Source organism: Lepisosteus oculatus, chromosome 21, assembly GCF_040954835.1.
Source record: "Lepisosteus oculatus isolate fLepOcu1 chromosome 21, fLepOcu1.hap2, whole genome shotgun sequence".
NCBI classification, from domain to species: domain Eukaryota; kingdom Metazoa; phylum Chordata; class Actinopteri; order Semionotiformes; family Lepisosteidae; genus Lepisosteus; species Lepisosteus oculatus.
In genome coordinates this window covers 6,005,954-6,031,052 of record NC_090716.1, presented here as the reverse complement: position 1 = coordinate 6,031,052, position 25,099 = coordinate 6,005,954, and the positions used below count along the sequence as shown (strand labels likewise).

Below are 25,099 nucleotides of genomic sequence, written 5' to 3'. Positions count from 1 at the left end.
TGAGCTTTAAAAATGTTCCAAGAGATGGTACCACCTACTATGTTCAATCAGTAAATATTTTATAATTGGTATTGGGATAAGATGCTTGATATAGTTTGAGAGCTCGTTGAAATGTTTTGATAGTATTATTAATTCCTTGCATGTATACAGCGCTTTGAATCCTATGGTTCCGCAGTACTTGAGCTTCATCGCCCACTGTGTATCATCCATTCTCTTCCAGCGGTATTACTTATACAGCACAGCCATCCGTAGGGAAGTGAGAAATTACTTCGCCATCTGAATTGATGGGGAGCTTTAAAAAAGTCAGATTGTACGACCCAGATGGAATTTAACTGAGTTACTGGAGCCAACACCCCTAATGATCTGAATAATGCATTGGAAGTCAGCCATGTTCTGTGAGGCCTCACAGGTGTGCAGTACTGAGGGTTTAGTGTTTGATTTAGGGTTCAGGGCTCTGAACATGTAACTGGGAGGGTTGTAGGTTCATATTCCAGTTGAGACACTACTGTGATACTCTTTAAAGGAGATTAATCCAGTAAAATAGTGATGTATAAATAAATATAAGGTGACAATACTGTACATTGTCATCACCCAAGTTAATGAAACCCATAGAATGAAGAGCATATTATTTACAACAATTAATTTATAATGATCAAATGGAATAAATAGTTTTGCTCTGTATGCTGATGTAATTGCTGCCAGTTGTCTACTTTAAGTTCTTTTCAGAATGTTTTTGTTTGCTTGTTGTGAATCCTGTGATGTTGTTCTTTCTTGTTCAGTACTGTTGGATCTACAACCAATTGCACCTCAGACAAGGTTTAAATATTCAATATTAGGATGTTTTTTTCCTAAGAAGAAATAAACATAATTGTAATCTGAAGAGAAAGCGGTACCACTTTCATATCGTAATTAGGATTTCAAAAGTTCTGTATTAAGTCCAGCTAATGAGCAGTCATCTGAGCCTTTTGTTTTATCTGTGCATTGATGCCTATCTTGATCAATTAGCTATTTTTCATGTTTGCATCACTTGGAGCTTGTTTGCTTCTCACTATCAGTACAGTGATGGAACCTCAAAATAGAGTGAACAAGTAAAGGTTAATTCCATGCTGAAAAGTTGGAAAACAGTTTAAGTTATTAAAAAAATACATATTTTTCATTTTTTTTTGTTTCATATACAGTAAGGGGAAAGCACAATGTGTACCTTGAATGAACTCAGGGTGTTAAAACCTCTGAATAATAATAATGATTACTTACACTTATATAGCGCTTTTCTGGACACTCCACTCAAAGCGCTTTACAGGTAATGGGGACTCCCCTCCACCACCACCACCAATGTGCAGCATCCACCTGGATGCTAACTAGTGTAGTGTATACTGTACTAGTATATAGCCTTGTGATGAAGTGAATGGAATCCTTTTTAAAATGTTATGCAGTATAGTAGTCATGCATTCATGTTTTGTTTGTTGTTTAAATTTATCAAGTTGTCCTAGTTCAGGACCAATCTCTTTTGCCTCACAGGGACCTATCTGAGACCATGTGGAAGTGGTACTCTGGAGATGAGTCAGCCCCTGGTCAGGGAGTGAGTATTAAAAATGTGACTATTGGGAATTTTAGCCTGATGCATTTTCATGCTCAAGTATTAAGTATACATATACTGTATATGTTTCTTCATATACAGTATATATGCAAATGTGCATAAGTAGACAAATTCTTCCTACCAGTAAAATTACCTACCACTGTTCCAAAAATATGTTGCATCAAGAGTTTATTTATAGCCAAACAGTTGTGATATATTTATGTGGTTTTGAATGAGCATGTCTGTGTAATTACATGCTAAATGAAGCATATGCTGTATAGAGTGCTGTGCAGACAAATGTGCTTTGGCAGATTGCTGTGCCAATAGTGAGCTGCTCACTGAGGTTCACTGTCCTACTTGCTTTGCTAATCCACAGGCACCAGCTCCCCCGGATGGCATGAGCAGCCAGTCGGTGGCAGATATAACTGAACAGCTGGCTCAGACTGAACAACTTGTGGTTCAGCTGAAAGAACTGATCCGAGAAAAAGATAATGTCCTGCGCACCAAAGACGAGCAGCTTAAGGTATTTGAACAAAATAACTATTGGAATTGTATTTGCTGCAGAAACAATGTGAGGCTTGTCTTTCAGAAAAGCTGAAAACGTGGTCCATATTTTGTTATTGGTTTTACATTCTTAAGGGAAATAGTGTTTTTTATTTCATACAGTATGTTGTGAGGATGTAACACAACATGTGCCTTGCATAAGCTCTGATTGGTAAATAAAATAATTATATTAAAGTATGTTTCCTTTTAATTTTGGTGATGTACTGCAAATGTATCTTTACTTTGGTAATCACATAAACAAGTACCTATTACATTTTAAATTAGGGATCGTTGTGGTAATCACTATAATGAAAACAAAACCTAGTACTACTGCAATACACTAGTTCGTATAATCATATTAAGTATATATACATACTGAAATGTATCTGATCTTAAGAAAGTTTATGTATAATAATAAATATTTCTTTCTGAGTGACACATTGTTTTTATTTACCTTCAAAATAACATGTGGTCGCAAAAGTGTCATTGTCTCAACTCTGCTGTTGGAAGTGGTCAATTTCATTTACAAGGCAAAGTTATTACCATTTTCTAGTGCCATTTTTGTCCTTTTTTTCCTGTTAGACTGAGAAAGAAGCATGGGAGGCCAAGCTCTCCAAAATGAAGCTGCAAAACAAAGCCAAGGTCACCTCATTAAATTCTCAACTGGAAGAATTAAAGAAGCAGCTGCCATCATCAGGAGCCAAGGAAACCAAGTCTGATATCAGAAAGGTGCTTCTTTAAAACACAAACGTTGCGTTTTTATTTAAAGCATGGATCTGAGCAGTCAGTCTGAGATTTAGTGCTGTCTGGCGTGTATGATGGGGGGTTAAGTGAATGAGCTCCTCAATGGATTCACATTCCTTACATACCTGTGCTTGTGTCATTAAATTACCTAATCTAATCTAAATAGAAGTGACCTTATTATTTAACCATATTCTTAGACACTTGTGTTTTTACTGCCAGCACGTAAACTGTGGTGTTGAGGAATGCAGTAACATTATGGAAAAGGGTCTTTTTTATGGTTTGGTCTGGTTGTGTCACTTTCATCCTGCAGGCTTCTGGTGATGGGGACCAGGAGCATGCTGCCGCAAGCCGTGGAAAAATCCTAGTGCTGAAGAAAAAAGTGGAGGAACTTGAACTGCAGCTTTCTCAGAAAGAGGCAGACCTGGAAGTTAAGGTGGACGTCACGTTTGTTTAGGCGGACATTCTCACACATGCCCTTTCTTGCATACACTGTCTTGTTTCATATTTCTGTCCAAAAAACCTAAAGCTCATGAGCCCCCTAAGATGATCTGGTATCCAGGCATTTTACAACTCGGTTTGAAATGCATTTAATTAGCAGGGGAAGCGTAGAGCTCACTCACAGTGTCAATGAGCTTTCTCGTTCTGGTTGTGAAACAGGTCTATGCACCATGTTTGTGTTGGTATTTTTGGGGTGTTAACAGCTACCTTTTAAGGTTTGGGTGACATTGGGTGGTTATGTATTTTGGGATGATCTGGTTTTGCCGGTGGAAACAGATTGAATGCATGAATGTGCCTGATAGTCTGGCTTCTTTTCACAGACCAGAGAGCTTGCGGATCAGAGGCAGCGTGGGGCGGAGATGGATGGCATGCTTGCCGAGAGGGACAAGAAGCTGCAAGAAAAGGAAGCTTACATTGTTGACCTCCAGCTGAGTGCGTCGGCTGACCTCACCTCCAGAGCCTCATCCACTCCCACAGAGCCGCTGAAGGCAAGCCGGCTTCCCCGACCTTTGTCTTGCTGCAGATCCATTTGATTCTTCAATGCTTTATTTGCTGTTATTGGTGCCATGCGGAGTAAACAAAGCCTGTGCCTTTTAACAGGCTCTGTAGTATAATTTATAATTGCGTTTTTTTAACAAAATAGGGGGTTATACTTCAGGTCACTTTTCAATGAAGAATAACAAATTCTAATTGTTTTTGGTGATGGCTTTCCATTAGGTAGGTGTATGAAGCTCCAGAGAAGCTAATGCTGGCAACCAGGTATCAGTTTGAAATTTGAGGGTGGGTTAAACTTTTACTTTTGATTTAATCTGGACATAAAACAACGTTGCTCATGTCCATAGTGCTTTTTCCAAACCAGTCACTGTTTCTCAAAGATAGTTTGGGGAGCAGTTAACTAGGTATAGTAAAGTTGGATATGCCCTCGGTTGGCTGTAAAATTGTTTTGTATTGAATTGCAGGTTCACTTAGCAGAAAAAGATGGTTCCCTGCAGGACCTTCAAGTGCTGGTGCAAAATCTTACCAAGAAAGTTGGGGAAAGTGAAGAAAAATTCAGCCTTCTTCAAGAACAGAATGAAAGCCTTAAGGAGCTTCTGATGAAAGAGAAGACGCAGTTTGAAGAAAAAGAGAAGATGTACAAGGAAAATGTAGGTTTTCTCTGAATCCAGTTTTAGTATTATACAGTTTTTTTAACTGATTTTCATTTTGTTTAAATTAACAATAATGCAATCCCAGGATTCGATTTCAGTTCATTGTCTGAAAATCACAGTTTCAGTCCATTAAAATCAATGCTTTTTCCGTTAATGTTTTTGTGCTTTCCCACTTGTTTGTAGATCCAAACGTTTAAAGACATTATTCTGGAAAAAGATAACAAGCTGGTGGAAATAAACCAGATGCATGAACAGGAGCTGTTCAGACTGGCAGCCAAATCCGATGCCAGCGCGGACCTTGAGCAGGTAACCTGCAAGATGTTTTCAGTTAGCTTTTGTAAATAAAACTTACGTAGTTTATATTGTGGCTTTCGAAAGCTCATATTCCATAATGCAGCTTGGCTTTAATTCTGTGCTGATAGCTACTGAAGGCTTTGAAACAGAAGTTACACGAGAAGGAGGAGGTTCTGCTAGGGAAGACTCAGGTTATTGACGTTCTTCAGAATGAAGTGGATGCCAGGGACCAGCAGATAAAGGTAAGGAACAAAACTGGTCTCACCAGTAGCGATGCATGAAGAGATAGTAACTTGTTTTAAGGGTAAGATTTTGTTTTTAAAATGTATTGTTTAGATATATTTGTGTAAATCAGATCAAATCTGTTTTTGAGTGTTACCATGAGAATGCATTTCCATTTTTTTTGAGTAGATGCAGTCAGGTTTTGAAGCACGTCAAGCTTCATTTTTTAAGTTGTTTCTAGTTTATATACTCATACGTAATAGAGTGGTAATTTTCAATTTGATTAGAACGCGACTGAGGCCCTCTGAAAACATTCTGGAATTGTTTTGTTTTCAGGAGCTTGCTGAAAAAATGAAGCGCCTTCAAGGGGAGAAAGATAATATGCTTTCCAAGCTGGACGCCGAGAAGCATGTAATGAGAGCCCAACTCAGAGACCTGATGCAGAAACATGAGACTGAACTGAAACAGGTCACAGAGAGGCACGAAAGTGAGCTGTCCGAGAAGCATCAAGCTTACCTGCAGCTCCAGAGACAACTGCAGGAGCTCAGCAATAAAAACGCAGCCCCTGCAGAGCAGACAGGAGGGACTCCTCTGGACACAGCTCCTAATCAGAAAATGACAGAGTTAGAAGGTGAATAAAGTGTTTGTCTTTTTCCTTATAGTAATGCAGTAGTTTATCCTCTGTGGTTCTTAATGTTTTCCCACGTTTTGTTATGATTTGTTAACCATAAGGTTAAAGTGAATGACTTTTTAAAATAATACTTGGCATACTCATGCATTCTGTTCAATCCACAGCTGTTGTCTTTTTTTAATATTGCTTTCTGCAGTTTGTGAAATTAATGATTCAGATGTTGTGATAATATTCGAATATTAGGCATTTTAATGTAAATGAAAAGAGGCACGAGAGTCGCAACACGACTTTTTATCATTGATGTTTTTTTCCCCTCACTGTATCTTTGGATTTCAGGTCTGTGCCTTGTCTCAGTTCATTCATTTGAAAAAGACTTTGTGTTTTATTGGTTAACTCTCTCAAACAGCACAAGCAAAGCAGAAAACCGAGGAGGCCAGTAAATCCGAAACAAAATTCCTCAAAATGAAGGCCTGGTCCAAGTCCAGAATAAAACAACTGGAGGAAGAGCTCAGAAAAGCACAGGTTAGTGTCGTTGTGCACTTATCTGTAATGCTGATTATTACCACTTAAAATGGTGTTTCTGTTAGAAAAGTTATATTTCTAATAAGGACTCTCTTCTAATATAGTCTGGAAACACAAGCCCTGATGTGAATGCTTTAAGGAACAGAATTGCTGATCTTGAAGAGGAAAGAGAAGAACTTCATCAGAAACTAGAGCAATATGAAGAACTAAAGATGAAAAATGGTAAATATTCACTTTCATTCACTATAAACAGGTACACAGTAATATTTTTAAATGTTCAGTAATAGCTTCAAAAATAATTTATTTGGTGATTTTAAATGCTAATGTATTTTGCTATAGTTTTCCCACTGAGGAGTTTTGATACAAGTTCTAATTCTCTTACAAAAAAATCTGATGCTTTTTCTAGATATTTACTTTTTGACTATTAAAACAATACTGTATTGATGCTTCTTTTTAACTGCAGATGAACTAATGGCTAAACTTGTGATCTATGAAGAGCAACAAAGGAAAATGCAGGCTGACCTGGAACAAGTTACTAAGAGAGCTGCATCTCAGGTTTGGAAATTCCCCAAAACTTCTTCTTAGAAATTCACATGGGTCTTAAGGAATTGATTATCCTGCCATGAGTACATGATAATGCAAGTAATATATTATATAATACACAATATAAAAAATAATGTAATAAACATTTTTGGTATGATTTCTATATTTTTCATGTATTGATAATTTGCATTTTAAATGAGTTTAAATTAAGTCAATGGTGATAGACTATTGTTTTCTCATTTGTTATTTTATCCTGTGCTACATTAGTGAAAAACAGTTATTTCTTTACAATTCTGAAGGACATTAAGTCCTCTGTAGTAAATGGTAGCCATTCGATTTTCTCTATGGGTTGACGAGCTAGGGGTGTTTTTTCATGTGCGAGTCTGTTGTAAATGCGCCCCATGTGTGGACAGACAAGTGAGTCGGGCAGCGTGGAAGAGCTGCAGAGCCAGGTTCTGGAGTGGCAGGAGATGGTGTCCGAGGCAGAGGCAGTCCGTGACCAGGCCAGGGAGGAGAAGACAGCCATGGTTTTGAGAATGAGTCAGATAGAGGAGGAAAGAGAAGGTAAAGTGGGTCTCCTTCAAACTTGGCAACATCGAGAAGCCTGTCTGTTGCAGTGTCGTTGGCTATTTCTATATGCTGCACCATAAAGGACAGTGTATATATAATTCACTCCTCTGCCTTGTTCACATCTTCACTATACCCACTTCACATATGCCTTTCTAGCATGAAATGTCTTACATCTGTAGCAAACAAGGCACTTTACAACAGGAATATTTATAGTTCTGTTTTTATCTTGAAAAACCAGTTAGATCAGTATGTAAATATTTTCTTTGATGTTGCCATCACTGTACTTTCATTGCATTTTGTAATCAGAGTAAGTTTTTTGAAGAAAACGTTTTGCTTATTTGAGTCGGATGTTTTTTCTGGCTGGAAGAGATATCATCAGATAGAAAACATAAGGTAGGAAAGGTAGAAATACAAACTTAAAAATGCCTAGAAAAAAAATAACTTTGATGCTTGTGTATCATCCTTCCTTTCCCTTGTCCTGTCAAAGACTGTACATCAGTTTCTCCCTTTTCCTAAATGTTTAGGATGCCTTGTGTCGTTTTATGAAGAGATAAAATAGTTTTCATCTGACTTGGAAGGTCAGATAGAGAAGCTGATTGGTTTGTTTTTTTTGCCCGAGGCCCAGTTTCTGTGCCATTATTATTTTTCCAGCTATTGTTGTGCATTGTTTTGGTTAGGTTGAGCATGATGTTTCTTTTTTTTTTTTCCTTTTCTCCATAATCCGTGCCGAGCACTCGCTCTGTGCCCCTGCCCCTCCACTCCTCCTGCTCACTGTGATTTGGCCAGCCACAGAGAACAGTTTCCCATCAGTTTTGTGCATGCAGGTCCTAGTAACCGCCGGCACTGTACTGCTGAGGATTTCCCCGTCACACTTTGCAGGAGGGTACATCACAAGCAGTACAGGAATGGCTGTTGCTTTATTTTTTTCCCCATTCGTTTGTCTCCTCCAGTGTTCTTCCTGAGCAACTAAACAAAAATCCACAAGGCCATTTTCTTCAGAATGCTCTTAACAACACAAAAAAGTACGTTATTGGCAGAGGGCTTGTAATAGCCAGAGCATTTAGTAATTTTAAGCAATGCCAGTGCCAACAATGACATTTCTGAAGCAAAAGGCTTTGTGTGCTTCCTCCTGAATAAGTGATTCTGAGTGCCCTTTCACTGTCTTTGTGTTAATTCTACCAACACTGCTAACCCAACTTCATTTAACACGTCTAGAGTCTCCGTGATAATGGGAGTAAATAAGAAATATGCTGGTACCAGCTTCTGAGGAGCTGCTTGAACCACAGAACACTCCACTGCATGTTAACGCGCTAGTGCCTAATGGATTTTAGGTTCTTGGCTTCTAAACCTTTCTTTCTCACCTTTGGTGTCATTATTAATGTAGTCAAGGGGTAGCTCCACAGTTTCCAACAAGAATGTAATGATACTGGAGAAAAAGTGGATTAGAATTGGTTTGCTAAAAGCAAATTGATTGCAAAGCAAAATCGTTTTACGTGATAGATTTTTATAGTAGTTAATTCTGCTGCATTGCTTTTAATTTTCAACTAAATTTTATTTCAGAATGATACAGGTGGAGCAATCACTTGCCTAAATTGATCCTTTGAAGTGATATCTGCACTTTGTCAGTTTTATTTTTGTGCTTTGCTTGTAATTTTGTGCGTTTGGCAGTATTAATGTCTAAATGTCTATTAAATCGCAAAACAGATGGGAATGTATTTTTGTCTGAGAGCCCATTAATAACAAGATAAACATGAAACTTAAACTTTTGATTACTCCATATAAGGAAAACAAACTAAATTATACCGGTTACTGCAAACATCATATAAATTTTGCTTGTAATATTGCAAAATTCCTCTGGAAGTCATTCAAAAACAATTCAACAGCATTTTTAACAGTTTACAGAACACCCTTTTGTTCATTGGTTTATACATATTCCTAAAATATCCTCTCCAGTGGTATAATAGTGTTTTTTATTTTTTAAATGGTATTGCTTTGATCTGAACAATTCTGAATTGTAAACTAAATTGTAGATAGTTTTAGTAACCCTAATCGGGTAACTTGTAAATCAATAACATCATTCTTAAAGATTCGTTTTTGCTGCACTCATGCAGGTTTCCTACTATTAGGACTGATTTCCACTACGTCACTGGAGAAGACATAATAATGTAGTGGGAGCAAAAAACCTGCTACAATATTAAAGAAGAACATTTGTATCAAGCACATTTCAAAACCATTTGCTGCTCTTAGCATTGTAAGGTTCTGCTGCAAGACCAGGCTAGGAATTATAGACAGTTAAAAATCACGACCCAGTGCCAATTAAGAACTTAATTGAAAGAATTTGATATTTTACACAATGATACAGTTCATTGTGGATAGTACTGTAATCAAGTAGCAGTTCAGGGTGTTCTGTTGTTTAATTAAATCAACACATAAAGAGATTTTCAAAAAAACAAAAAAAAAACCTTACTAGCCGACATTCCACAATCCTTTCAGTTTTCTTTTCTGAATGTAATCTGACTACAAGATTTTTGTTTTGTGCGAAAGCACGTGTCCATGATCTAAATATCGCTTTGGGGCAGTCTTCAAATTTTTTAGTCACAAGTCCTCTCAGTTTTGTCTCTCGACTTGGCGTGCAGCTGTGCTTGTTTGGCTTGCGTGTGCTCTCTCTGTGCTGCAAGTACGTGTCTGAAGAGAATTGATTTCCTGTGGCACAAAACTGATCGAGGATGACTGGTTCTTTCCTGGCTGCTCCGATCCAGCCTTAGTCGCTCGGCAGCAGGAGCTGGAGGAGGAACTGGCACAAGCTCGAGGGCTTCGGCAGCAAAGGGGCAAGCAGAAGCAGGTGAACATCGGCACACACAATCTGCAGGTAGGAGTGGTGCGAATAATTACAGTAAACAAAGGGCACTTGTTAGAAATGTTCCCGATTATTTAAAGATGAGATTTTTTTAAAGGAATAATTAAAGTTTTCAGGTACCTGTTTTTGGAGGAAAAAGTGCGGTTATGTATGATTGAATCTGTTTCGCAAAGTCTTTTTCGCCTCGAAGAAAATGCTGCGCTATCATTACCATAGTTTTAAAGTGTTAAGTGTGTTTCCTGTATTCTGCTGGTTTACTAAATCATTTATTCTGTTTTTACCTTTCGAGCATATTCCCCGGTGAGGAATTTGGTAAATCTAGGCCATTCTTTTTGTTGTTGTTGTGGACAAGCAGACATTTAGGTCATTATAAATGAATTTGTAATTATAAATGAATATTTCTATGTGATGTTATAAGCATTGCTTCAAAGAGCAATGGATACTAATAATCCGCAACAGTATTCTTTTAACTTAGTAGAATTGCTAATTGTTATGCTACGTTATTCTAGGAGGATTTTGAATTTGATGGGAAGCAATCATATGAAGATGCCAGCGTCACTTTAGAGAGCAACAATTCTGCAGAAGGGGAGAATATGGGAGGTTGGTGGCCAGAGTACAGTTCTCCTGATACAGGTGTGATACCTACTAGACAGTTTATTGTAGCATGCACAATGTTTGTTTTATGTGGATTTTAATTTGAATTACTTTTTTGACAATTGTATAACCCTATTTTCTGTGGAATTTCTCTAACCACCTTCAGCCCTTTATGTATATTATGTTTGGTTGACCTGTTATTTTAATTTTTGTAGATTTTTTTAGCATGTGCGTGCTGGATGAACTGCCTAGTTTTGGTTCAGTATTGTGTAGTCCATGTTGAATGCATTGAACTGTGTCAGATCTGGTGTGTAATTTAAAAGGAATCCAAAGCTGCAAAATTGGTAAGACATTTGATTTCCTTATTTTTAAAGACAAATTCAATGTGTGAAATGGTTAAGGGTTTCGGGTCTTTAAAAAGGAAATGGAATTGGAATAATAAGGTGCTAAGAATGTTTTATTAATCATTGTGTTCTGTCGTAATATAATGTAAAAAAAAGTGCCGTCCAGAAATGGCAGTGTATTTTAAAATATGATTATATAAATTATTTAAAAAGCATTTTTCACAAAACAGTGGTATATCAGGCACTGTGTAAGTCTGCTACTACATCAGAACCTGTGAAACCCTTAATCTAGCATGGCTCTAGATCAAGTAGATATTGACAGTTTAGTCTTGCATGCACTTTGTTCTCTGTAATTCATCAGTGTTTGCATGATATAAGTGTAGTACGTTTACTGTCATATTTATTACGTAAACTAAGTAAGCAAGATTTGAATCTGTGATACTTACTGTGTTGTGGAAGGTTTATTTAGATTTAAAGGTTTGTTTAGCCCATTTTTGACCAAACATTAAGATATGTTTTGACCTTATTCTGTTTCATCATGAAACTGTTGTTGACTTCCTCTGCAACATAGTTTTTGGTTTTAAAAAACTGAATGTCTTAAAGACAATTTGATTAGTACATTAAGACTTATGCTGACTGTGAGTTTTTGTCTGAATTGTATGTGCTTCTCGCTTGTGTGTGTTGTGCTGAATTAAAAATGTCAGGCCTGAGATCGGTGGTTGAAGAGCTGGAATTGGAAAGAAACCAGCTTCAGGAGCAGATTCTGGCACTGGAAGAGCGATGTCAGGACCTTGAAGACAGGCTGCAGCTGCAAGCAAGGATTGAGTCACTGCAGGTAGACATCTTAATGAATAATTGTTTCATGTTCGAGCCATTATACTCCACCAAGGGGGGTTCCACCAGTATAGAGAGCAGGGCAGTGTATGATCAAAAGATGTTTGCAGCTAACCTGGTTTAGTTTTCAGCATTCCATTTCTTTAATTAGCTGAAGTGCTATTGTATTAAATCGTTGTATCTGCACATCTGGGAAATTATTTAATGATTTGGACTGTGAGTAATTCTTAATTCAGACTTTCTCATAAAGATGATGTCTCTCTCCATGAGACATTTCAAAGAGATTGTACTGTGATGCCACAAAAACATGCAAAAATAGTAATAATAAGTGGTGGTGTTCAAACTGTTTTTAAGCTCTAATGTTTTTTAACATTCATGTTTACTCATGATTAAAAACACTATAAATGTTGTGTTGTCCATGGCAATTAGGATTTTGTAACAAAACCTTCTAATACAGGTGACGTTTGATGTAGATGAAGAAGGGCAGCCGTTGAGGGTTACACAGGTCTGTTTTTATTGGTGTGCACTAGAGAAAACATCACCTAGGGGTGACAGCTGACCACTGCCATGTTGTTTGTCACACGTGTCTTTGTTTCCACATTCATGTGGGTGTAACGCTTAAAGCTGGTTGAGTAATGTAAAGCTGAACTGTCTTTTCACTATGTATTAAAGGCACTTTTCATTTCGTTCAGTAAGGTAATTATACTTATTGATCATCGTTTGAAAAACACTGGCTATGTAAGGACAATCTTCAGTAAAAGAAATACCATTTTGCTATAGATACATTTATGCTGTGTGGTGTGTTTTGAAAAAGCGGGAGTTTGATCTTAAAATCAAGAGTGACACGTGGGTGTTTGAGGTCACCAAGGAGAATTTTTATTTTTTTCTTTGTACTTTTTAAAGTCAGTACTTAAAGGTGTCGCTGAGTGAGTTTTCAGAGATATTGATGTTTTTCTACAAAACCTTTTTTTATCCCATTGAAGAATGAAACAGAACGCCTCCAGGCTCAGTTAGCCAGTGTGCGCAGTCAGCAGAGCAGAGATGCTGAGAAACACCAGATTCTTGTCTCCAGTCTGAACGAACAACTGAAAGGGTGAGAAAAGGCACATGAGAAATGTACAAACTCAAAAAAGGCCAAAATTAAACACCATGGTGCTTCATTGAACACTTTCAAAATTAAAGATATCATGCGTGTTGTTTTGGTTTAAATGAATGGTTTTGAAAAGCTTTCTTTAAGAAAAATTGTTTTATCTGGATTGAATCAAGCACCATCGTTCATTGCATATTTTTAAATGTTTTTTTTTACCTTGAAATATCTTTTATTTAGAATGAGCGACCGGAAGGAGACCCTTGAAACATCTCTCATGGAGAAGGAGCAGACATTAGCAAAAACATCTGTAAAACTGGAACTAATTGATCATCTCAAAGATTCGTTAAAGGTGCAGGAGGTACAGAACAAAGAGATCACAGAGAAGCTGTTTCACACGGAGCAAAAAGTACGACTTTAAAATCGGATTTTTTTCCATTCATAGCAATCCATTATAGATTTTAGATTATTGAAAGATTATATTTCTTTGATCTGCCATAACCACCAATAAAGCGAAAAATCAGAATTAGCTACAGTTAAAACAATTTTAATTTAAAAATAATTTCTACATATGCATATGACTACATTCATAGTATACCCACACAACGTTTATTTGCAATCATTTTGCTTTCTAATTTCCAGCTCTCTGAAGCTAGCAAGAAGTGTAACTCCTATGAAAAACAATGTTCCGAGCTGAAGACTTCTGTTACCGATCTTACACAGAAACTGTCCATGTTAAAAGAAAAGGTAACATTTCTCACTGTAACCCTGACTGCTTTTCCTGACTCCCCTTTTCCATTTTGCATTTCTCAGTAGCAATTTCCCATTTGTTTTATCTGTATGACCTTAAAAGTTAGCACCCAGATATCACATGTGGTAGATTACATCAATATTTACCTTCTCTCTTTTATTTCCATTTTCTAGTCTCAGAAGCAAGAGGCTACAATAGAAACACTGCAGCGGGACCTGGACCAGACAAACGATGAGCTTGACAAATTGAACTCTGCCCATTTGCAAGAACGGGCACAGCTCATTCATGACCTCCAAAGCTGTGAGAGAGAAATTGATAACCTTAAAGATGTTCTCTCGGAAAAAGAAAAGGAAATTTCTTCTCTTTCTAGTAGTATGAATGAGTATGCTGAGCAAGTCTTGGAGTTGAAACAGCAAATCAAATACAAAGAAGAGGATCTGGCACTAATGGAATCAGCCCTAGCTAAGGTAGAGCAGGAAGCTCGAATTATAAGAGACTCCCAGTCTTCTGATCAGCAGGCCTTGAATGCAAAGATTGCAGCTCTTATGGAACAGCTGAAAAGCATGGAGAATGAACTTGACAGCATTAAAGCACAAAAAGAAGAAAAGGTCAGAGAGGCCGAAGAGTTACTAAAGCATGTCCAGGAGGATAGGGAGACAATTCAAGATCTTCGGAGTGAAATCCAAAAACAAAATGTGAATCATCGCACTCATCTCGCTGAATGCGAGTCTCAGATCTCTTCCTTGAGAGAACAGGTCACTGCAACATCTCAGAAATTGCAAGAGTCTGACAACAAAAGCCAAGCAGAGATTAGCGACCTTCTTTCCCGTCTTGAAGAAAGCAGTGCTTTCAACAAAGAGCTCAAGGACAAGCTGCAGGAAAAGGAGCAAACCTTCGCAAATGAGCTGAAATCCTTAAAGGAGGAGTGCAACAAACTTCTTGCTGAGGTTTCGACAAAAGATAAAGAGCTGCAGAAGCTATCTGAACAACTGGCAGAACAGGTGGAACATCACGAAAAGATCAAAAAGGTAGTACAGGAGAAACTGGAGACCATATCTTCTTTGGAACAGAAACTAAAAACTACTCAGCAAGAAGCAGAATATAATAAACAAAAACAGAATGAGGAGCTGGAAGCAAGAGTTTTAACCTGTAAAACACTTGAGGATGAACTCTGTGATAAATCTGAGAATCTTTCAAAATTGGAAATTGATGTGAAAAATCTTGAACATGCCAAAGAGGAACTCCAGGCCATTGTAGAGGAAAAGGAAAAACTTCTTGAAGCACAAAAGCAACTTGTTGCTGAGTTAAGTGAAAAGGTGGCTGTTGCTGCTAAGGACAATAAGGATCTTCAAGTCCAAGTGCATAAATTTACGGAGGAGAGTGAGAAACTGAGAAAGGCAGTCACTGATCAAGAGAGATATCATTCAGAGGAGTTTGAAAGGCAAAAGAAGGTTGAGAATGAACTGCAAAGTAAATTATCTCATTATGAGACTCAGATTTCAGAATACTGCAAGACTGTTGGAATGCTACAGAAAGAAAAGGAAGACCTAACTTTAAAAACTGAGGATCTCAATATTCTGGAGAAGAATAAAAATATAGTGGCAGAGAAGCTATTGGAAAAAAATGATGAATGTAGTCATCTTGCACAATTATTATCTGAAAGTAAAGAATCAATAGCACACTTTCAGGAGCAGATCAATATCTTGAATTCCCAGCTAGACCAGCTGAAATGTGATATTGCTGAAAAGGAGAAAGTTGTTCAAGATAAAAATGCACAGTGTGAATTTCAGCAAGAGCAGCTTGGGCAACTTCAAGAGACATTGATTTTGCTTCAGGAGCAGAGTGCAGTTTTAAAATCATGCTTGTTAGAAAAAGACTCTGTCTTGCAACAAAGAGCTTTAGAATGTGAGGCCTCGCAGAATGAAATTGTTCAGCAGAAAGAGCTTTTCGATAAGTTAAAAATAGAAATGGAATCTCTTAAAGGCCAATGTATACAGCAAAACCAAAACCTGAATGAAAAAGAAATTACCCTTAATAATAAGTCTCAGGAGTGTCAAGGGTTGCTTGATAAAATAAATAGGAAAGATGAAACAGTGACTTCACTGAGCAGACAGTTAGATGTTACGAATGAAGAGCTTATAAAACTTCAGTCAGAAAATGTTAATCTTAAAACTACATTGGATAATACAATTGCTGATTGCAAACTGCTTAAAGAAGACACAGTTCAGTCAAAAAATGAGGTGATGGAGCTTCAGAAACAAGTTCAGGCATTGAATGAGCAAAACGCCAAACTTGAAATAGAAATTAAGGAAGCAGCTGTAGTTTTATCAGAAACGCTGAAAGAAATTGGTGACCTCCAATCAGAGTTGTCTAGCAGAGAGAGTAGTATAGTCTTCTTGAAAGAAGAGGTGGTGGGAATTAATTCAGAAAGATTAAGTTTAAATGTGGCTTTACAAGAGAAGATAGAAGCTTTGAATCAGCAGGAGATATTTATAAAGCAGTTGCAGACCAAATCAATAGAGGGGGAAGGACAGCTTAGCCAAAACATGGTAACAATTACTGAGTTACAAATACAAGTGCAGGAATTGCAAACTTCACTGCAGGACAGAGGCAATTTATTGAAGAAGCAGGAAAAAGAACTTACACGGTTAAAAGATAAGGCTGAAGAATCGGAGGTCTTAAAAACGCAATTGAATGAAAATATGGAGATTATTTCTAATCTCCAGATTCAGCTTCAGGCCATGTCAGAGAAGAATGATGAGTTAAATCATAGCATCATTGAAAAAGACTCCCTGCTGAAACAGAAAATAGATGATTACCTTAATTTAAGGGCACAGTTTTCAGAACTGGAAGACATGGTATCACAACTCAAAAAACAGCTACACAGTACAACTACAGAGTCTGATCAGTTGAAGAAAGTACTTAAGGAAAAGGAGTTGACCATATCACAGATTCAGAAGAGCTTAGTGGATCTCGGTGAGGATTTCAACTTGAAACTGAAAGCTAAGGAGACTGAGTGTGGAACTTTTAAAGAACAAATCACAGATCTTCAAGAGTCTGTTGCAAAACTGAATGAAAAAATAAGTACTCAGTCATCTGAAATTAGTCAATTGAAAGAGGTCCTTTTAGAAAAGGAGACTTCTGTATCAGACCAGGCAAGAATCCTGAAGGAACTCCAGATAAGAGCAGATGAGGCAGTCCTTTTCAAATCACAGTTGCTGGAGAGCAGAGAGTTTGTATCGCAGCTACAGGACCAGATTCTCAAACTTTCCACAGAATCCAAGAGACTCAGTGAATCATCTGAGGAGAAAAGCAGCGCTTTCTTAAATCTGCAGGACATGTATGCATCCCAGTCGGAACGCCTGCGTGAATGTAACACATTGATCACTCAAAAGGAAGAAGAGATCTCTAATCTCAGTAAGTTATTAAGTGAAAACAGAGAATCTAGGTACTTTGCAGAAAATACCTCAAACCTTCTAAAGAATGAAATTACACTTCTGAGAGATGAACTTCAGCAAATACAAACATCATATGTTAATAATTTAAAACAAAAGGATGATGTTCTTCTCACTTATCAGGCAAACAATTCTTGTCTGACTGCTGAGATTGAGCAGTTAAAGCCACAATACCAAAAAGCCATTCAACAGGTTCAGACATTAAATGAGAGTCTTGAACAAAGAGAAGCTGACTTGCAGTCCTTAAAAAGAGAGCACTCTGAACAAGTAGACCACATTGACCTGCTGAAGTCAGAAATATTGGACTTGAATCAAAAGAATAAAAAAATGAGAGAGGAAGCAGAACAGGTAAATCATAATCTGCAACAGCAGCTGGATTTGATAGTCAGTGAAAAAACACATTTGCAGCAAGAAGTTGAGAGAATAACTCTAGAGAAAGTTGAGCTTGATAAGAATTACAATAGTCAGCTACAAACAATGAAGAATGAGATGGATTTCATCAATAAGCAGCACGTCAGCAACATGAGTGAAGCAGCAGAGCAGCTGACGACGGAGAAGGAGCTTCTTCAGATGCAGGTTAGTGCCAAGATTGAAGAAATCATCGGACTGAAGTTAGAAACTCGTAACATAGAACACACCCTACAGGAATCAGAAAAGGAGTGGTTGTCTATCCTTGACAGGGAAACCCAGCTCAAAAATCTTCTCACAGAGCAGTTGAGAAGCTTAGAAAATGAGATGAAGTCAAAAGACGTTAAAGTCCAAGCACTGCAAAAGGACCTAGATACCTTGCAGGAAAAGTTTAATGAGGTAACGTCTGCACTCAAAATTAGCACTGAACAATTAAAAGAAAGTTGTCAGCAAATTGCAGTAGATAAACATCAATTAGAAAATGTATTTGCAGCAATTCAGAGAAAAGATGGTGAAATTTCAGAACTGCAACAGCATTTAAGAGATAGGGAAGATGAGGTTAAAATGTTACAGATAGATAAGGAGTCAAGTAATAAAAATCTATTAGAAATCTCACAATCCATGTCTGATAAATTAGTAGCTTTTGAAGAAGAAAAAAAATATTTGCAAGCCACTATTAAACAAATAAAGGTAAATCATCAGGCAGAAATGGATTCTATGAAAGCCTCTTTAGACAATGTGACAGAGGTATTGCAAGAAAAGCAGTCTGAACTTGCAGAGAGAGAGAAAATCTATCAAGAGAAGAACAATCAGCTTTGTTTTTTGCAGGACCAAATAAAAAATCTACAAAAAGATATGGATGCAGCTGCTACTGATCTTAAAGAGGCAGTTACTGAACATGAATATCATCTTGGTGTAATCAAAAAGAAAGAGGATCAGATTCAGTGCATGAATATTCAGATAAGCCAGCAAAAAGAATTGCTCACCTCCCTTAGCCAACAGTTAAGAGAGAAGGATGCATCCGTCACTCAAGTCATGGTATCGGCATCTAATGAAATGCTGAAATATAGTGACGAAAAGAATCGGTTGATTTCACAGGTAGAAAACCTTGAACATTTGCATCATTGCTCCACAAAAGAACTTGAAGAACTTTCCCTTCAGCTTCAGGAGTGTAAATCTCAGCTGTCTCTATGTCAAAATCAGATAGAAATAAAAGATGTAGAAAAACAAGAGTTGGTCAAAGAAAAAGAGCTGATGCAAGTGCAGTATGAAAAACTATCCAAAGATAAAGAAATAATGAAGAAAAAGCTCCAGGCTGCACTGTTAGTGAGGAAGGACTTAATAAAGAAGGTGGAAGAGCTTGAAAAGCAAAGAGAAGGTGGTGACCAGCAGGATAAAGAAATGTCTGAGTTGCAAGATCAATTGCAAGAATTAAAATTACATCTTCAGACCACAACACAGGAACATGAAAGTCACGTAGACCTTTTGAAAGAACAAATACTACAAAAGGAAAGTGGAATCCTAAAACTTTCCGAGGCCCTTTCTATGAAAGAGTCTCTCTTGGAACAGCTGGAACATAATGTACAGTGCTTGCAAAGAAAGCTTAGCGAGCAGGAGACAGACATTTTTACTGCCCTCCAATCAATTAATGAAAAAGATAAAGTTATTGAGCACCTCCAGTACAGCATCAGTGAAAAAGAAGAATCTTATAACAGTGAACGAGCTGAGAAGATCAAGAAGCTTGAGAATCTGAGAGCAGAATTATTAAAGAAAGAAGAAAGCATTCAGTTGATAGATTCTGTAAATTCAAATATCGAGCAAGTTGACAGTATGGCTTCAGAAGACACAGAGCTGACTCAAATTAAGCAGGAAAAAGACATTTTGCAAAAAAAGCTTCATGCTGCTTTGTTAGCTAGGAAAGAAACAATTAAAAAGTCTCAAGAAAAGGAACGGAAACATGCAAATGAGTTGTCAGATCTAAAAGAAGAGTTCAACAAACTCATGGAGCAGTATTCTGAGCAAACTCATGAGCTTAATGCAATGCAGAAAAAGTATGATGAAAAGATAAAAGAGTCTGAAGATAACCAGCAGGTTATAGCATCACTCCAGAGTCAGTTGAGTTCCATCAGCAATGTTGTCAATGAAAAGGAAAAGGCTTTGCAAGAGTTTGACCTGCTACTCAAAGAACATGAGATGAGCGAACAAGCTGCCTTACAAAATCAAGGTGAATTAGAAACTCTTAAGAAGAAAATTGAAGTTATGACATCAGAGATGGCAGGTAAAGAAATTTTGCTACAAACAATCCAAGACCGTTCTAAAGTGTTAACTCAAAAAATTGAACAGATTGAACAGGAACTTGAAAAAGCACATTTCGAGATAAGGGAGAAGGCTGAAGAGCTAATGGTGCAGCAGCAAGCAATGAAGGTGGCCCAACAACAGTACCAACAAGAAAAGAAGTTAATGGCTGATGAGTCCAGTGAGCTGCAGAACCAATTAAGGACATGTCAAACAGAGATAGACCATCTTACAGTTGCCCTCGAGAATGTGAAAAGAGAAAAAGAATGCCAGTTAGAAGATTTAAGTAACGCAAATCAACTGCTTCTGGACACTACCAAAGACATTAAAGAAGAGCTTGAAAAGGCACATAAGATACATTCTGAAAAATTAAAAGAGCTTCAGGACATGAAGAATATTCTAGCAGAAACACAGCACAACTTTAGTCAAGAAAAGGAATGTTTAAAAGTTGAGCTGGAAAACTTGAGATCCTGCTGGAAAGTGTCTCAGGCTGAAACTGAAAACTGCAAATTACACATAGAAACATTGGAGAAAGAAAATGATGACTTATCTTCAGTTTTAGAAAGATTTAAAGGGGAAGTTGTTACCCTGGAGGAAAAACTCAACAAAACAAATAAACTAAAAGAAGACACGCTTGAGAAACTACTCGCCTTGGAAGCACAGAAGTCCAAAGAGGATTCTACCTTTGGGAAAGAGACGTTGTTAGCCTTGCAGTCCCAAAATCAAAACTTTGAAGCAAGACTGCAAGATAAAGAGGGCATTTTGCTCTCTCTTAAATTAACAATTTCTGAAAAAGATGATCTTATTGCTGCTTTGGAACAGCAACTACAGAAGGAGCTGCATCTTCATGAGGTTGAAAGGGAAAAGATGGAAATTGAAATTAATGAACTACAGCAAAAGTCCAATGCACGTCAGGTTAAAGAACAGTCAGAAGAAGGAAAATCTAATAATGAACAGATCACTAGAAAACTTCAGGCAGCTTTAATATCTCGCAAAGAAGCCCTAAAGGAGAACAGGACACTCAAAGAAAAAATCCAGTTGCTGTCTTCCGAAAAAGAAGACATAATGAATACAACTTTAAGCCTCGAGAGGTCAGCTGCTGAAATGAAAAGGCAAAAAGAAGACTTGGAGCTTTCCATGCTTTCTCTAAGCAAGGAAAAAGAAAAACTAGTTTTGGAAGTTGATCAGGTTTTAAGTGACAACCATAACCTTGCAGCTGCCTGCGAGAGCCTCAAACTCACAATTGAAAATATCACACAACAGAAACAAGCATTTTCATGTCAGTTAGAATCCTTGAAAGACTCCCAGACGGTCGAGTTATCAGAGTGGAAGTCAAAACACACAGAGCTAAAACAAGAATATGAATCTCTTTTACAAGCTTATGAAAACATCAGCAGTGAAATGGATAAAATGCGACAACTCATAGAGGCAGCTAGGAAGGAAAAACAGGAGGTTCTATCCAAATGGTATAAAACTGCATCTGAAAAGGAAATCCTAGAGAAACAAGTCGGTGAAGCTGAAGAGGAAAATGAGAAGTTGAAGGACAAGACGCGAAAGTTTGCTAAAGTAAAACAACAGAGGATCCTAGAGCTGGAGCAGGAGAATGAAAAAATCAAAAAAGAGCTACTTGAACTCAGTGAAAAGCAAGTGGGCAAAGCTGAAGAACTCAGTTCTAGGAACACTCAGCTTGAAGCAGAGAATAACAGATTAAAAGAAACATATGAAGAACTTGTGGTAAAGCTAAATGAAATGAAGTGCGCAAATCAAAAAGTGACTGAAGAACTTAAAGTTATGAGTGAGTCCTTGGCAAACTGCCACAGCGAGTATAAAGCTAAAGAAGCTGAAATGGAGCGGAAACTAGAAGAGACTCTTAGTTTAAATGATTTGTTAACTCTGGAGGTAGAAACTCAAAAGGCAGTTATATCGGCCAAATGCGAATGTCTGAATGTATTGGAAAAGGAAAAGTGTAATCTGTCTGATCAGTTAGCACAATTAATAAAAGACCATCAAGAAAAATTGGAACAAAAGGATAGTGCCTTAGCAGAACGTCAAGGAGTTATCAATAGAAATGTGCAGGAAACTATCAGTCTAAATGAAAAGGTGAGGATTTTAGAAGATGACAAGTCTCTACTTCAGGAAGAGCTTGAGAATGTGCAGGAGACATCTGACAAAGTGAAAAATGAAAATGAGTATCTAGAGACAGTGCTCCTTAAGAATGCTGAAAAAATTGATGAACTTACTGAAACTGTCAATACACTGCAAGTTCAAAATAAATCCTTGTCAGCTCAGCTCATAGAGATTAAGCAGGAAAAGAATGAGTTCTGCAGGCAGAAGGAAGATCAGCAGTTAAAATTAGTGAAGGAGTTTGAGGAGAAGCTCAGGGTTGCTCAGAGAGGGAGTGCCGGGTCAAAAAGCATAAATAAAGAGTTACAGGAGTTGCTAAAAGAAAAGCATCAAGAAATCAACCAACTTCAAAGTGATTGCATCAATTACCAGGAGGTGATATTAGACTTTGAAAGATCTGCAAAAGTGTTGCAGTCAGAACATAGTAAAGTGGAAAAAGAATTAAATGACACAAAAGAAAAGTTGTTAAATTTAGAGACCATAATTCAAAACCTTGAATCAGAAATAACATCATATAAGAATCTACTGAATGAGTCAAGGAACGAGGTTGAGAAAGTGAATTCTGAAATTGTGAAGTTACATAATCAGCTTGCACAAAAAGACAAACTTGCTGAGCTTCAGTTGATGGAAAAAGAGAAGGAGTTGAAAGAACTCTTAGAGCAGCAAAATACCCTTCATAAAGAAATGTTAATGGAATTGGAGGCCAGAATTAATACATTGCAGCTAGAGAAAGAGAAGGATGAAGAGACAGTGTTTGAATTAAAGAAGCAAATTGAATCACAGGGCATAATGAACAGCAGACTTCAGAAAGAGGCAAACCTAAACTTGTCTAGGTTGGTAGCCGTTTCACAGAGTCTTCGAAATAATGATGAGGCAAGACAGTGGGAGGATAAATTTCAAAAACTGATTCAAGATAAAGACGGTCAACTGTTGGAACAGTCCCATGCAATCAGCAGACTTAAACAAGACATGAAAGTAAAGGATGCACTTCTTAATGAGCTTAAAGAGAAATTCTTAAAGTTAGAGACAGCTTTGAGTGAAACAGATACCCACTATAAAGCAGCAGCATCAGACTACCAGAAACAGGTAACCATAATGGAAGAAAATAACAAAGAACTTTCTAAAAACATTGAGGACTTAAGAAAACAAATTGGAGGGCAGAGTGACGATATTGAGAAATTACAGCAGGATAAGAGCTCATTGAACCTTAGACTTACAGACAAGTTAGATTATGTTTCCAAAATGGAAGCAAACCTCACAATGCTAGAGATGAAACTTTCTAATACTGAAGCCGAACTCTTCCTGGTTCGGTCTCAAAATGACAAATTGGTGGTTGACCTTGAGAAACAAGATGCCATCTCTGCTCAGCTGAAGTTGCTTCTTAAAAACAAAGATGCTGAGATTGCTTTGCTGCTGTCTTCTAGAGAAATCTCGGAGTATTTGGAAGAAGTTCAGAAACATCACTGGGCTGAGATTTTGGGCTACGAAGATAGGTTAAGTGCTCTTTATAGTGAGAGGGAAAATGCAGATAAGGCATTCAGAGGATTAGAAAGCAATGTGAAAAGCCTTCAAGAGAAATATGAAAAATCTCTTCAGGAGAAAGAACAAATGAATGCAAAACTGGAGAGCTTTAAGAAGGCAATGATGTCTTTGCAAAGTGACAGGGATCACTTGATGTCTAAATATGAGGTGTTACAGTCAAAGCTACAAAGTATTGAAAAAGAAAAAGAAATCTTAATTAAAGAGGAACTTGGTGAAACCAACAAACTCAAGCAAGAAATTAAGGCTCTACTTCATCAAATGGATGACTTGAATTCAGAAAATGCTATGCTGAAAGCACAGCTAATTCGCTACAGGGAAGATCTCAATCAAGTCTTGTCACTTAAGGATAACCAATTAAAAGAACTTCTGAAGCAACAACTGGATTCGATTAAAAACCTTGAAAATCAGAAAAATGCCATGGATAAAATGTATAAGGATGTTCTTCAGAACCTGGAGAAAGAGACAGAAACTACAAAATCCTTAGAAGCAAAAAACTCAGAATTAGGAATTCAGGTTCAGACTCTTGAAGCCAACATATTAGCCTTAAAAAAAGAGAGACAGGAACTCAATCAGAACAAGGTGATTGCAGACTTACAACAAGCTGTTGAAGTTAAAGCTGCAGAATGCAGTGAATTGCATCAAAAGCTTTTTGCACAGAAAAGCTCTGTTGAAGATCTTAAGAGAAACCTCCGTCAACTTGAAAGTGACATGGAAAAGAAAGTAAAAGAGACAAAGGAAAAGTATAATAATGAGATCAGTGCCTTTGAACGAGAGGTTGCCCTCATGAGAAGTATACGAGAAACAGCTGAGGAAAGAGTTGAAGAGCTCACAAGGGACTTGATACAGACAGAGCAATTATTGTCTGAAGCGAGGAGTCAAAGCAAGGAGCTTAAGTCTCACAATGAGTCTTTGGGGAAAGCCATGGTCGCTTTGCAAAATGACAGAGATCAGCTCATTGAAGACTTCAAGCTTTTGCGAAACAAGTATGATGAGGAGCTTAAAACGGCTTCTGCGGCGCTGAACAAGTTTGAGTTCCAGCTCAACAACATGACCTCGGAAGTGAAGATGTTAACTAAAGAAAGGTCTGCTCTGATTCAGAAACTTTCTGCCTTTGAGAGCGACAGCACTTACAGTCAGCTGATGGGGCAGGTAGATGATCTGTGTAAAACAGTGACTGAGAAAGAAGCTGAAATTAAAAGGCTTACCTTAGAAAATGAGACTTACAGTAAGCAGATGACTGCTTTTTCCAAATCGATGGCCAGTCTACAGGATGACAGAGACAGACTGATTCAACAGTTGGGAGGAACAAAACGGGTTTATGAATCCAGACAAAGAGAAAGTTCTGCTTCCTCATCAGTGAAAAGTGACAAAGAATTGGATGCCTTTAGGAGCAATTTTTCTGAGCTTCAGACTGAAAAGGGCAGTGTGGTAAGTTGGCATCACAATTTAGTTGTGTTAAAACCATTTCACTGAAAATCACTACACAGCATGGAGTCTGATGCTTTGCCATAACATTG

General features: G+C 37.5%; 1 protein-coding gene across 3 annotated transcripts in view; it reads left to right on the top strand.

Moving 5' to 3' along the window:
• LOC102690978 (golgin subfamily B member 1-like) overlaps positions 1–25,099 on the top strand; it is a 31,143-nt gene that overhangs the window by 725 nt on the left and 5,319 nt on the right. The window contains exons 2-22 of one of the 3 annotated variants that reach the window (XM_069181803.1): positions 1,519–1,579; positions 1,953–2,099; positions 2,702–2,848; positions 3,174–3,296; positions 3,682–3,849; positions 4,321–4,506; positions 4,693–4,815; positions 4,932–5,045; positions 5,362–5,656; positions 6,063–6,178; positions 6,283–6,400; positions 6,642–6,733; positions 7,135–7,285; positions 10,051–10,160; positions 10,658–10,748; positions 11,791–11,921; positions 12,378–12,425; positions 12,904–13,013; positions 13,248–13,416; positions 13,650–13,754; positions 13,932–25,010. In XM_069181803.1, coding sequence (XP_069037904.1) covers positions 1,535–1,579; positions 1,953–2,099; positions 2,702–2,848; positions 3,174–3,296; positions 3,682–3,849; positions 4,321–4,506; positions 4,693–4,815; positions 4,932–5,045; positions 5,362–5,656; positions 6,063–6,178; positions 6,283–6,400; positions 6,642–6,733; positions 7,135–7,285; positions 10,051–10,160; positions 10,658–10,748; positions 11,791–11,921; positions 12,378–12,425; positions 12,904–13,013; positions 13,248–13,416; positions 13,650–13,754; positions 13,932–25,010 — 13,668 coding nt within the window. In that variant the 5' untranslated portion in view covers positions 1,519–1,534. Of the gene's footprint in view, positions 1–1,518; positions 1,580–1,952; positions 2,100–2,701; positions 2,849–3,173; positions 3,297–3,681; positions 3,850–4,320; positions 4,507–4,692; positions 4,816–4,931; positions 5,046–5,361; positions 5,657–6,062; positions 6,179–6,282; positions 6,401–6,641; positions 6,734–7,134; positions 7,286–10,050; positions 10,161–10,657; positions 10,782–11,790; positions 11,922–12,377; positions 12,426–12,903; positions 13,014–13,247; positions 13,417–13,649; positions 13,755–13,931; positions 25,011–25,099 lie in introns of all 3 variants that reach the window. The other 2 variants (XM_015338523.2, XM_069181804.1) reach the window with 2 other exon arrangements.